This window comes from Acomys minous (assembly GCF_964271855.1).
Source record: "Acomys minous genome assembly, chromosome: 6".
NCBI classification, from domain to species: Eukaryota; Metazoa; Chordata; class Mammalia; order Rodentia; family Muridae; genus Acomys; species Acomys minous.
In genome coordinates, this window is record NC_140487.1 from 129,655,712 (window position 1) to 129,668,858 (window position 13,147).

Below are 13,147 nucleotides of genomic sequence, written 5' to 3' on the forward strand. Positions count from 1 at the left end.
TCCCAGAGTAGGGGACAGATACCTCAGTCCTTCTGCCACTATGGTATCTGTGCTCTGCTCTTCCATATGCATTGAAACCTCCCTAGTAGGTATAGAGGCCTACACAGGCATAATGCTAGTCTACATCTTCTGGGGCCTAGGACGTATTGGTCCAGGAAGCTCTCAAACTTACCTCAGGCTAGCAACAGATAGGGGGCAGAGGGGAAGGATCTGGCAGGCTTGCAAAGGTCAGTGACAAAGGTCTCTGGTCTCTTGTCTTCACAGCAGCTCAAACAGATTCCCTCAATTTATTTTATTTTTTTAGTTTTTCGAGGCAGGGTTTCTCTGTGTAGCCTTGACTGTCCTGGACTCACTTTGTAGACCAGGCTGGCCTTGAACTCACAGCGATCCGCCTGCCTCTGCCTCCCAAGTGCTGGGATTAAAGGCGTGCGCCACCAAGCCCGGCTTCAGATCCCTCATTTTAAATGTTTGCGATCCACCTCACCCGTTCCTAGAAGCAGAGCTCACAAATGGTGCCCGTGCCTTTCCATCAGGTAAGGGGGCTGAGGTGGACCCAACAGAACCAACAGCAAACAGATGCTGAGATCACAGTCACAGGAGAACTGCAGCCAGGACTTGACCACTTAAAACCCAGGAAAATCAAGATAGTGAGAATTCCTCCACCCCCCAACTGTGGGCCTGGGCATCCGTATCTATACAAAGTTCACACAGCTGGGAACATCCCTCACTCGGGAGAACAGAGCCTCCAGACTTCCCTGCCTCCTGGGAAGGGGCCACAGCAGATTCCCTGGTAAACTGCCCTGCAGGAGGCCTTCCTCAAAGGAAATTCTCAGGGTTGGTGCTGAGGAGGGGAGGGGTGAGACCCCTTCATTCCCCTTCCTCCACCATAGACCTTTTTATTTTTTTAATTTTTTGGTTTTTCAAGATACGGTTTCTCTGTGTAGCCTTGGTTGTCCTGGACTCACTTTGTGGACCAATCTGGCCTCGATCTCACAGTTTATCCGCCTGCCTTTGCCTCCCTAGTGCTAGGATTAAAGGTGTGTGCCACCACGCCTGGCTTCCACCATAGACCTTAACAACTCCTCCAGCTTCCAAAATGGGACACGGACACTGTCTGCCTGCCCCTCCCCACCCCCACCCAGGAGGGACAGGGTCATAGAGCCCTCCTCTTGATGGTAAATGCTCCAGATGAGCAGTCTTGTTATGACAACTGCTGTGCCCAGCAGGGCTTCAATGGCTTGGGACTCTATCTCTACCTTGAGGTAAACAACTGACCTGCGTCTCACAAAAGGAGCAAGAGACAGCGTTTCCCACCCTTTTGTAACCTCTGCCTCTTGTGCAGAGCAGCCAGGCAGGCACAGGAAGCAACAAAGGGTCCTTACTAATCAGGGATACAGGACCCTCTTGAACCTATGGTCCTGAGTGTGTCCTCCACTCCTTCTCTCTTGTAGGGACTGGTGAGTAGCCACAGACCTGGGTCAGTGTCCCACTCTCCCAATTCCTCAGGTCCCATGCCCACAACATTGCTTTGAGGGCTCAAGCATGTGAGAGCAGAATTTGCTTTGTCCAGAAAGATCCATGTACACAAAAGTGGTTTCAAAATTGCCTTCCCTATTTCTAAGGGACAGGAGAGAGCATCTTCTTCAGGATGGGCGTGGGAAAGGCCAAGAATAACTTCCACCTGCTCAGTCTTGCTTGCGCCTGACTAAAGGGAGGCTGCTTCCACAGAACCTATAGTACCCTGCCTGTCAATCACCTATAAGCAAGCACCTTTGATTCCAGCAAGCAAAGCCCACCCTCCAACGCTGCCTCAGTGAGCCCAAAGGTGAGACAAGTCCACTCTTGCAGCAACTTCTTACCAGAACTCCCTGGTGTGGGAGAGAGGCCTTTCCCTCCCTGGCCAGGCCTTTCTCTGGGCAAAAAGCAGCGGGGATACCACGCAGCCTCCAGCCTGGACCTGCCTAGGGGGAGGGCCCTCAAAGGACTCTGGGTTGCAGAGTGGTAGTCCAAAGGGAGAGCCACCTCCCACTTCGGCAGGAGGAATGTGGGGGAGGTGTGGGGAAAGAACACGGCAATGGGAGTGTAAGTCTGCACGGAGGGCAGCCCTCCCAACAGCCGAGGGACCGTCACAATACCCTAGGCAATGCCAGTGCCAGAAACCAGCCTTAGGGGGTCAGGCTGCTCCCATCCAGGGCCTTGGCCCCAGGAGCTCCTCTACTCTGTCCTGAGAGCCCTGGATAGTTGACCTAGCAAAGAGTGAGGGGAGAACCTATCCGGCCAGCTTAGGCCTGGGAGTATAGTCACCAGGACCCCAGCTTCGGAATTGGGAGGGGCCAGGCTGGTCTGGTGCCAGGCTCACTCAACCCTGGCCCCCTGCCTTGTCCTTGTGCCAGATGCTGTCTGTTCCAGACAGCACTTCCTTTCTCTGCTCCTGGCTCTCAGTAGGCAAGTGCAGGTCCCCAGCCAGGCTTGTGTCTCTCTCTCGTGGGGGCTTCAGGGAGCGGCTAATCCAACCTTCTCTAGAGATGAGGTTAGGGCAGTATTAGGCCTATGCTCAGTACCCTTAATCTGCAGTAGAGAGAATTTGTCAGCGTGAAGGGTTCCTTTCCAAAAGGAGCAGCAGTCACTCATGCCCAAAGGTGATGCAAAGGGAAGGGCACATACCTGCCCCAGTTATGCCAGGAATGTGGCTCCGCAAGCAGAGGACCAGAGGAGCCTTTGGGGGAGGGGGGGAAGGCTGGCTGGCTGGGGGTGTTCCTGGAGTGAATAAGAGGTCAGGAGTGGCCCAGATTTCACCCAGTTTCCAGTGGGGGTGAGGCAGAGAAGGGGACCTGGAGGCAAATGGGAAGTCAGGTTGGAGGGATGGTTTGCTTCAAACGTGAGGATCCAAAGCCTCATCACCTACAGTTCAGGAAACAGCCAGCTTCAGAGGGGCAGGATGTCTCCATTCCCATCCTAGACCAGAAGCCCTGATGGCTCCTTGGGTGTTCTGACCTTGTCTTAGCACCCAACTTTGCACTCTAATCTGCTTTCACAACAGAACCAATGTGTCGTTTCAAGCTTCTTACAGAGGTGTCCGGGCTCCTTGCCCCAGCCCACCCCACCTTCCACACACCTTAAGGCATCTCTTCAGCCTCCTTGGCTCTACTACCTAGGAGCCTTCAGTCTCTGTCCTGTCCCTTGTTGTTGTTGTTGTGCGCTGGCCCCACCCCGCCCCCGGCTACTCCTGGGCTCTCCACTGGTAAAACGCTGGTCTGTGAGTCTTGGGAGCTAAGAATCCCTAAGTGTCAGCCATACACAAGTGCACAGGAACACAGGAAGCGGGGCCTTCTCCCCAGCTTTCCTGCTCCAAACTGGGCTCTGCCAGCACCAAAGCCAGAGTGTAGCATGAGCATAGATGGCTTTGGTGAGATGCTAAGCCTTGTTCTGTCCAGGGTAAACTCCCTACCATGACCTCTGATCTCAGGGGAAGTCCTCAGTTACTGAGTCATGGACCCTCGAGCTACTAGATCCACCCGGCTATTAATAATTCACCCTCTTGATCTTGGAGGGACGAGGAACTGCAGCTCCTCCCCGGCCCCCTACTCAACCTAAAGTTGACATATACACCTTTGGCCTCACATACACACCCTCCCTTTCCTTTCCCGCTTCCAATTTCCCAAATCACAAATTTCCACACCGGTGCTAGGACCTCTGGCTCGATAAGGTCTCAGAGCCCACAAGCTGGCTGAGAGGCCACAGGGCTTCCCATTCTGGCCCTGCCCCTCCTACACTGGTGTCCCCAAGGCCAGCATGGGGACAGGGTTCTAGAGACACTACTCAAGAGCCAAGGCAGCATCAAAGCAGAAAGACAGACAGGAAGGAGATAAGTCTTCCGGGCTGGCAAACATATCCCATCAGAGGACCAGAAGTCATGACCCTTGCCACTACCCTGAGAAGGAAGTTTCTGTCCCCAGCCCTACGAGCCGTTTCCAGCTAGCCAAGAGGGAACAGACAGGATGTAGTAGCAATGAGAGGAAAAAAAGCACTCTTTATCACATTTACCCTCAAGGGTTTCAGTCACCAACAGGGGCTGTCCTGAGGAGAGACCTGGAGGGTCACCTTCTAGAGGACGGCAGCCCAATCCCACAGAGCTATAAACTGTGGGCCTCTGAAACATTCAGGCAGCTCCCCACCTTCCGGTCCCCTGTGCCTAGCCTCAGGGGTTTACTTAAATGTATGGGTCCAATCCAGGCAGGTGTTTAGGCTTCTGTAGGGACAAGACAAGTGGTATCCATTCACCTGGTCCCAGCTTCCATAGAAAAGGGTCTTTCAAGGGGCAATGTGGAGTGCTGAGGAAAAAGGGAGAGAAAGCAGAGACACCTGTCTCTTTGCAGGGCAGCAGCCTGTTGCTGCCTCCAAGACCAAACAAAGACAGCTAGTATCAGACTTTGGGGCGTCTAAACTGTGTGGCTAAAGATGGAGCCAGGAGCAATAAGGTTGCATCACAGGTAAGCAGTCCGATGGTCCACTCTCCTGCCCATGGCAAGCTCTCCTCTGTACCCCACTATGAGATCCCATACATTTTCTGTCACCGTCAGCGAGCCACTAGCCCCTAAAGGGACGCCCTCACCACGCACCTTCTACACAGAGCTCCACCTCTTCCAGGTTCCGCAGAGTGATCCGCATCAGGCTGGAGTTGAGCATCAGCTCATTCTTGTGGGCTGGCCACAGGTAGGGTGGTGCTGGGTTCACAAAAAAGATTCTAGTGTCCCCAGTGGACACCTGGTTGTCGCAGATGAGAGGGTCTCCAAAGCCACCAATTACCACCTTGTTGCCACCATCCAGCAGACTCTCCTGGGCCACCACATCTTTGCCTTTCAAGTACCGCCACACTCGAACCTGGGCAGACACGGAGGTAAAAGTGCATTGGTCCTACGGGGTTAGGGTTCCAGACTCAACACCTGGGCCCTTTCTCTTCTCTGGTCTCACTAGCTCAAGCCAATGTCCACCGTGGACTCTAGCCGTGGGCAGAGATGTTCAAAGTTCTGTGAGTCAGCCCCTCAGCAAAGGCTACAGTGAAGCCGACACCTCCCGGATATGAGATGACACACAAACGGCATACCACCTGGTCATATTCCCAGTGTAATAGCCGAACGCCAACTCCAAGGGCCCATCTCAGTTAGGACTTACCACTCAGGACCAGCACCTTAGGCGAAGGGACTTAGGTGAAAAGGATCCCAGCTGGAACCCTCACAACCCTCTCTCCCAGGAAGTAAAGACACACTTCTTTGCTCCATAGTCTGCCTGAGTCTGTGCAGACAAGGCAGCTCTGAACCACAAAGTCAAGTTTGGGCAACGCAAGTCGGCCCCACCCTCCATCTTTTCCTTTGGGGCCCCGAGGGCACCCACTCTGGCAGTTATGGCTGGAAGATATAGCCTGCAGTGCCCACAGGACAAGTCCAGGAGCCCAAACACTGTTTGGAAAGGAGTTCTAGGAAGGGGCCCCTTCTTCAGGTGCTCTGGGGGGTTTGGACTATTGGAATGGAGAGATGAAAAAAAAGACGATGGGCAGCTTGTCCACCTGACTGCTCCTGCTGGACACCCAAGAGTCGCAACACCTAAGGGACTTGAAGAACCTCATCTACCTGCCCTCCTGCCCCCCCCCCCCATTGTGGGAGATAACCCAAACGGGGGAAGCTCACAGTTTTCACACCTCCCCCACCTCAGCCACACCCAGGAGCAGCGGGGAGGAAGTCGGGAAAATCCTGCAGGGACTTGGCAAAGTGCCTTGGCAGTGAGAGGAGGGGGCCCGGCGGGGGATTCCATGAACACACACTACTCTACAAGAAGTCACCATCACTCCCATCCCCAAAAGCAAGGATAATCCTATTTCCAGTGAAGTGATTTGAGGGGGCTAGAAGACCCAGCAACGGGTGTTCTGAGCGTACCCACCACACCTATTCCAAGGTGCTCTCAAATTCAGCTTTAGTTGAGGCAGAGCTGACTCTTTTACTGTACGGTAGGGGAAGCCGGTTCTTCCAGGGGTAGAATGAAGCACCTGCCCCTGGTCCTCGTGCACCGGAGACGCAGCCACAGCCCTCTGCTCCCGCTCCTCAGACACCCAGTCCCTGCAGCACCTTACGTAGGCTCCTTGGACTGGCGGATTAGACTACGCACCCCTTCCTCTCTGCGGACCACCCCTTCTCGCCCTGGTAGAGGCCTCGCCACAGTCCGTTCCCACTTCACACCTCCCCAAACCCTATTCCTTTCCTTTGGCGAGGATGTACACTTGTTTCCAACAAGAGAGACGGGCTTTGGACAAGGAGCGGGGGGTGGGGGGAGGGGGACGGGGGGCAGTCACTACCGCAGCTGGGGCCTGGGCACCGTGAGAAGAACCACAGCGGCTCCGCAGTAACTTTCGCCCAGAGCTGCAGAGTTTTCCGGGACCTGGTGCCCCACCCGGGGGCTTGGCTGTCGCCAAGGGAGCTCGAGCTGGGGCTGCAGAAAGCGTTTCGGGCTCGTTCCCACGGCTTGGGGCCGGGGTCCCAGCAGGGCGGCCGGCACGCCACGGGCGGGCCTCAGGGATGGGAGCCACGGAGAAAAGGGCCCGTGGGCTGAGATTCCAGAGGGCTGGGGTCTCGTGGGGTCCTGTCGGGGCCCACCTTGCACGAGTACGTGTGCTGCACCGGGTCCACGTTGAGGATCTCCTCCACTGTGCCGGTGAGCACCACATTCGCCTCCTCCTCGCGCCGCTCCAGGGCACGCTCCGGGCACGTCCCGCTGGCGCCGGGCAGGGTGCACGCGGCCACCACCAAGAGCAGCAGCAGTGGTAGCAGCCGGGCCGGGAAACACAGCCGCAGGCTGGCCATGGCGGAAGGCGGCGGAGAGCGCGCGGGCCAGACTGTTCAGGGGGCAGGACAGAACTGGACCGCAGTTAGGCTGTGGAGGTGGGAGGTCGGACGCCGTGGGGGCGGGCCAGGGGCGGGAACTGGGCAGCACCGCCCCTCCCCCTGGGAGCTCAGCCCGCCCCCGCTCCCCAGGACCCGCGCGGGCAGCGAACAAAGCCCGGAGACTGCGGCGCCTAGCTGGGGCGGGGGCCTCGGCCGGGTGGGTGGCTGGCTGCCTTGGGGGAGGGGAAGGTGTGGCGCCGGGCGCCCCTCCCCCGGTCCGCCTAAACTGTCCTCCCACCAGGAAATGCAGCTGAAATCAGGTTAATGTATAATCTAGGGGCGACGTGCCGGGACTTCCAAGGGGCTCGCCGGGGAGCCGAGAGCCGCAGGGCTTTCTGGACAGGAGAGGCTAGCTAAGCTGGACCTCCCGTTTCCCCGCCCCTTAGGTCCGCCCCGTGCTAGGACTGCTCACAGAGCTCCCCGCAGCAGCACCGGGCCCGCCATAGGCTCTGGGGCGACCCAGCAGGGCCACGCCCCTGCCGGTGGCCGGTCGGTGATGACTGGTCTGAATTGCGCTCAGACCCGCCTACCAACCCTTTAGCTGAGTAGGGCGGTGGGATGCCCCTCGCCGGTCTATGGCTGCCTTCTTTAGTCTTGCTGGGGAACCTACCACGGCCCCGCCCCCTCCCTCTCTCCAACTGTGGACAAACCCAACTTGGCCTTGCTAGGTACAGGGTGTAAACTGAGGCCCAGGGGAGCCAAACTAGCGACGGATCTACGGAAGGTTGAAGAAAAAAGAGAAGACACTGCTGTCTTCCTAAGATTGGGAGAGCCAGAGTGAAGTGTGAGTAGCAGTGTCTTCCTTGCAGGCTTCAGGGAAGGGAGAAGTCAATGAGGCTTTGAGGTCACATCTACACAGTGGGCACCATCGTTACTACATCTGGGGTCACCTGATCGGGATAAGCACAAACACACCAACCAGAAAGGAGGCTTCTGCGTCTCCATTCAAATTCTCTAAAAGGTCTGAAGGGCCATAAGGAGGTGCTACTTGTCCTGACTTGCTTGTGCCTTAGGCGGACTCAAAGCCTGAATAAATTGATAGAGGAAAAGCCAGGCACGCCTTTGATCCCGGCACATCAGGGAGACAGTGGCAGGAAGGTCTCTTGTGAGTTCGAGGCCAGCCTGGTCTACAAAGTGAGTCCAGGACAGCCGAGGCTACACAGAGAAAACCTGTTTTGAAACAAACAAAAAGCAAAGGAAAAGAAAAGTTGAAAGAGGAAAAGACAAGAGAAAGAACTGTGAGGCAGGAAGGGGGTGGAGCTTTTCCAAATTAGTTGTCTCCTATTTGCCATACGACTTCCTTTCTGGACAGGTAAGCTCCCTTACCTGCCAACTGTGGCCTCCCTACAGCCTTGATGAGGTGTACTTGCTAACGATCATGTTCTAAAGAGCAACTGACTGATGTCAGTGGTGAGACCCTGTCCTACCCTCTGTGGACTAGGGGGTGGGATGAGGAACACCCACAAAACAACCCGTCGCCCTCCTTCACAGCCTACCTAGGCAGGTCCGAGAACATGCCTTCACTATTTCCAAAGGATCTGGGGAGCAACTGGTCGCACTAGGAGCCTCATCCTGGTCCCTGGTAGGACCTGCCTTGCCCTGAGCCATATGTAGAGATGGGGAACATCTGTTGGGGGGCTGACTGAGGCTCAGGACTGGGTCCTGGCAAAAGTGTCTTTCTCTAGAAGTGGATTAGTTACCCAAAGGGTTTGGAAGGAGAATTCCCTCACTTGGCTCTAACTGTGAAATCCTTGTCTTTTAACTTGCCAACCCAGGACCTGCTCACCATGGATGGAAAGGAACTCCTTTCCGAAGGAGCAGAAGCAAACAGAAGGCAGGACTTTTTATTGCATCATCTTTTATTACCAATATTGGCTCTGGATAGGGGCCTTAGGCATAGTGCTCCCCACCGCCCCTCAGGCGCAAATGCATGATCACTGTGCACTGAGGCTTTAGACCATACTCCCCCAGGGGCTGCTTGTCATCCAAGGGCCTTCCCTCAAAGCTCAGCCAGAACTGATCTTCCCGCACTTGCTCCTGCTGGGACACCTGCCTCTTAAGCACTTCCACAGTCTGTGTCAGCGTGATCTCATAGACTCTGCTGCGGCCCCTTTCGTTCTTCACCAGGATGCTCAGAGGGGCGCTGCACTTGTCTACCACTAGCACGACTGTGCTGCCAGGGCCCAGGCCCTGGCTGAGAAGGGTGACACTGTCTTGTAGCATCTCCCCAGTTGTTAGGGCCAGGCGCTGCTGAAAAGCGGGCACGCCAGTCTTCTGGGCGATCTGCTTCTTCAGTTCTGACAGCATCATGGAGTTAGTCAGGGACACCAGGAACTCGTTACCCCCCAGCATCTTCACCTTTAGGTCCCAGGCCTGCAAACATCACATGGGTTTAGCCGTGGTCCTCAACCTTCCTAATGCTTTGTCCTAATGCGGTGCCGCAGCCCTGTAATACAATTCCTTGAGTTGTGGTGACCCCAACCATAACATTATTTTCATTGCTACTTCATAACCATAATTTTGCTACTGTTATGAATCGTAATGTAAATATCTGATATGCAGGATATCTGATGTTCAGCTAATGTGGAAGTGTTGTTTGACTCCTGAAGCGTTCGTGACCCACAGGTTGAGAACCACTGGTTTAGAGCCTTCTTTGTCACTGGTACTGGGAATTACTACATGCAAAGCGCTGGTCACAGGGCCGGGCCCCCATGTCCCACCCCCATCCTCTCCTCCATCAGGGGGGCCGTCCAGGATGGATGATACAGAGGAGCCAGTTCTGAAGGGTCAGCTCCCCACAACCATCAGTTGTTTCAGTTCACCCATCAAGACATCCTTCTGGGTCCAGCCCGAAGGGAGCCAGGGCTGGTAGCTGAGCAGACAAGGAACCCAGTCCTTCTCTAGAAATCGAACTTTGAACAACTGTATTCTGTTCCCACACTGTGACTCTTCTGCCTCTAGAAGACCCTACCAAGGAATAGCGGAAACTCAACTAGAAGGGACCCCACCTGCCTCTGCCCCAGACTGGACTCACCATGGCTGTAGGTGTGAGCACTAGGTCCCGTGCAGGAACTCGAGGGGGTTTTGTTGGTCTCAGCTTCTGACTGCTTGCTTGCTGTCACAGCCAAGGGCTGGGGCCAGCTCATTTAAGGGTGAGCTGTGGGTATCAGGAGGCGGAGTTTCCTGACGCCAGAGTTGCCTTCTGTTTCAGTTTCCTTTTCCCAAGGCATATCGTCAATGGAGGCGGGTGCGGGGGCTCTGGGAAACAAAACTGAATGAAAAGAAACTGTGTCTGTGAAGGAGAGGCCTGGCTCTCAGGGGTTAGGGCCACAACTCGGCTTGTGTGCTCTGAAACTCCCTAAACATCCAGCACTTCGGGTTCTTTTACAAGGCATGTAGAAGTGAGAACAAGACCTAATAATAATAAAAAACAAACAAACATTTTTTTCATTTGTCAGCTTGGAAACTAGTTATCTTGAAACATGTCACAATAATTAACTCAGAGACTGTATAATGTAGTGACAATCAGAACTGCCCAAAGACAGCTACTAATGGTTATTAGTTTAGGATAATAGTTGCAGGGGAAGGTTGTAGGAAGCATTTTTTTGTTTTGGTTTGTTTTGGTTTGTTTTGGTTTGGTTTTTTGAGACAGGGTTTCTCTGTGTAGCCTTGGCTGTCCTGGACTCCTTTTGTAGACCAGGCTGGCCTCGAACCCACAGCGATCCACCTGCCTCTGCTTCCCAAGTGCTGGGATTAAAGGCGTGCGCCACCACACCAGGCTGTAGGAAGCATTTCTATCCTATAACAGTTTATTAAGATCTTATTGTATTTTGGTTTTGTTTTTTTTGGTTTTTCGAGACAAGGTTTCTCTGTGTGTATCCCTGGCTGTCCTGGACTCGTTTTGTAGACCAGGCTGGCCTCGAACTCACAGGGATCACCTGCCTCTGCCTCCCGAGTGCTGGGATTAAAGGCATGCCACCACACCCGGCTTAAGATCTTATTGTAGCTGGGCATGGAATGCTAGGAGGCAGAGGCAGATAGATCTCTGAGTTCAAGGCCAACCTAGCCTAATCTTTTTGTTTGTTTGTTTGTTTGTTTTGTTTTTCGAGACAGGGTTTCTCTGTGTAACCTTGGCTGTCCTAGACTTGCTTTGTAGACCAGGCTGGCCTCGAACTCACAGCGATCTGCCTGCCTCTGCCTCCCAAGTGTTGGGATTAAAGGTGTGTCTAATCTTATTGCTTACATAAAGATAAATGATTGAGGGCCAGGCTCCATGGCAAATGCCTGTAAACCCAGCACCCAAGAAGCAGAAGCAGGCGGATCTCTGTTAGTTTGAGGCCAGCCTGGACTACAAAGGCAGTTCCAGGACAGCCAGGGCTCTTACACAGAGAAACCTTATCTCAAAAACAAAACAAAACAAAAACAAAAAAACCCCATGATTGATGGCTATGTTTTTTGAGAGAGTTTTTCAGTGTTACCCATGCTGGCTTCAAACTCACTATGAAATTGGCCTTAAACTAGTCCTTCTGTCTCTGTTGCCCAGGTTTTGAGATTACAGTTATGCATTTTCTGTGCCAATTTCTGCAGTGCTGGGGATAGAACCCAGAGCTTCATATATGCTAAGAAAGTACTCTAACAGTTGAGTTATATATTAATCCTCAGATTTTTTTCAAGATTTATTTATTTATTATGTATATAGTGCTCTGCCTTCATGTACCTCTGTAGGCAAGAAGAGGGTGTCAGAGCTCATTATAGGTGGTTGTGAGCTACCATGTGGGTGCTGGGAATTGAACTCAGGACCTCTGGAAGAACAGACAGTGCTCTTTTTTTTTTTTAAAGATTTATTTATTATTTATACAGCATTCTGCTTGCATGTGTGCCTGTGTCCCAGAAGAGAGCACCAGATCTCATTACAGATGGTTGTGAGCCACCATGTGGTTGCTGGGAATTGAACTCAGGACCTTTAGAAGAACAGATAGTGTTCTTAACCTCTGAGCCATCTCTCCAGCCACTGCCCCCAGAAGTGGCATTTTCAAGCTGGATGAGATGGTGCACATCTTTAATCCCAGCACTTGGGAGGCAGAGGCAAGTGGATCTCAGTGAGTTCCAGGACAGCCATGGTTACAGAGAAGCCTTGTCTTTAAAAACCAAATAAAAAAATGAATATAAATAAACAAATGTGGCAATTTCTCTAACCCAACAAACTAGCCACTTTCTGTAGTTTACTAAGCCAAATTTGAAATACTAGTAGTGTCTAGCCCCTACTATGGTCTCCATTGAATAAACACATACAGGCAGCTGCCAAGCTATGCTGTGCTTGGGAACCTGATTATTAAATGTCTTTATGTCCTGCTGTGTAACTTAGAGTGAAAACAGTAGTAACTATGAAAATAATAATGGCCCAGTTTTTCTTATCCTCCTCTGAAAAAAAATTTTTTTGAATTTGCCATAATTTTGCAGGGAGAGGGGTGTGTTTTGAGATAAGGTCTCACTATGGAGCCCTGGCTGTCCTGGAACTCTGTAGATCTGGCTGACCTTGAACTCACACAGATCTTTTTTTTTTTTTAAGTTCTTTTTTGCTGGACGTAGTTGGTAGTGGGGTAGTCATAATACATCATTAGCTCGACAACATCATCTCCTCTGGTTTCTGTCATCACTGATATCCTTACCTTGCATAGAGCTGTCTTTCCGTTGCCCTGTGGTATCAGCTGTGTCCCTTGTCAGACAGCTGACAGGGATCAGTCGACCTCCCTCTAGTGTCTGTGCCTGGTGTTCATCTTTCTACCAGAGCTGGTTCCAGGGCCTTTGTGTTACAGGCTCCTAGCTGGGAACTACACTGCGTATGAGCAAGACTTGTTCAGCTGAGCAGACAAGGAGCAGACTTGAAACTGCTAGAAAGAGGAGATCAACGGCTGCAAGCTTCTCAGTCCTGAAAATTTGTCTTCTAGCCTTTGGAGAAATTTCCTTCTGGGTTTCCTACGAGGTGATCGTGAACTGTCCGAATGGAAGTGAGCCAGGAGCCCCCGCCCGGCCCACTTTCATCACCAATCTAACCAGAGTGCTCCTTTTAGTGCTCTGCCCTCTTGGTAGAGGACTTTGGCATCGGGTTCACCTTTGTCGCTGGTCTGGCAGCGGGAGGGGGTGGGGTTGGCTGCACGTAACAGCTGGGGAGGGCGGGTCACAGGCCGGGCCAGAGGCTGGCCCTCCCATTGGCT

The 13,147-nt window shown here is 53.1% G+C and overlaps 2 protein-coding genes across 6 annotated transcripts in view; both read right to left on the bottom strand.

Annotated features, from left to right (window-relative positions):
* The window catches only part of AGRN (agrin), a 32,430-nt gene extending 25,475 nt beyond the window's left edge, over positions 1–6,955 (bottom strand). For 2 of the 4 annotated variants that reach the window (XM_084785330.1, XM_084785329.1), the window contains exons 1-2: positions 6,645–6,953; positions 4,620–4,881 (exon numbers count right to left, since the gene is read on the bottom strand). In XM_084785330.1, coding sequence (XP_084641456.1) covers positions 4,620–4,881; positions 6,645–6,851 — 469 coding nt within the window. In that variant the 5' untranslated portion in view covers positions 6,852–6,953. Of the gene's footprint in view, positions 1–4,619; positions 4,882–5,172; positions 5,267–6,644 lie in introns of those variants that run through there. The other 2 variants (XM_084785333.1, XM_084785332.1) reach the window with 2 other exon arrangements.
* Positions 6,956–8,773: 1,818 nt separating this feature from the next.
* Positions 8,774–13,018, bottom strand: ISG15 (ISG15 ubiquitin like modifier). 2 transcript variants are annotated; one of them, XM_084785351.1, is made up of 3 exons: positions 12,602–13,018; positions 9,967–10,190; positions 8,774–9,305 (listed from the first exon to the last, which is right to left on the bottom strand). In XM_084785351.1, exons 2-3 carry the CDS (start codon positions 9,967–9,969, stop codon positions 8,823–8,825), a joined length of 486 nt encoding a protein of 161 aa, XP_084641477.1. In that variant the 5' UTR covers positions 9,970–10,190; positions 12,602–13,018; the 3' UTR covers positions 8,774–8,822. The 2 variants fall into 2 exon arrangements, with proteins under 2 accessions (XP_084641477.1, XP_084641476.1); XM_084785350.1 differs by lacking the exon at positions 12,602–13,018 and having other exon boundaries at positions 9,967–10,203.
* Between the last annotated feature and the right edge of the window lie 129 nt (positions 13,019–13,147).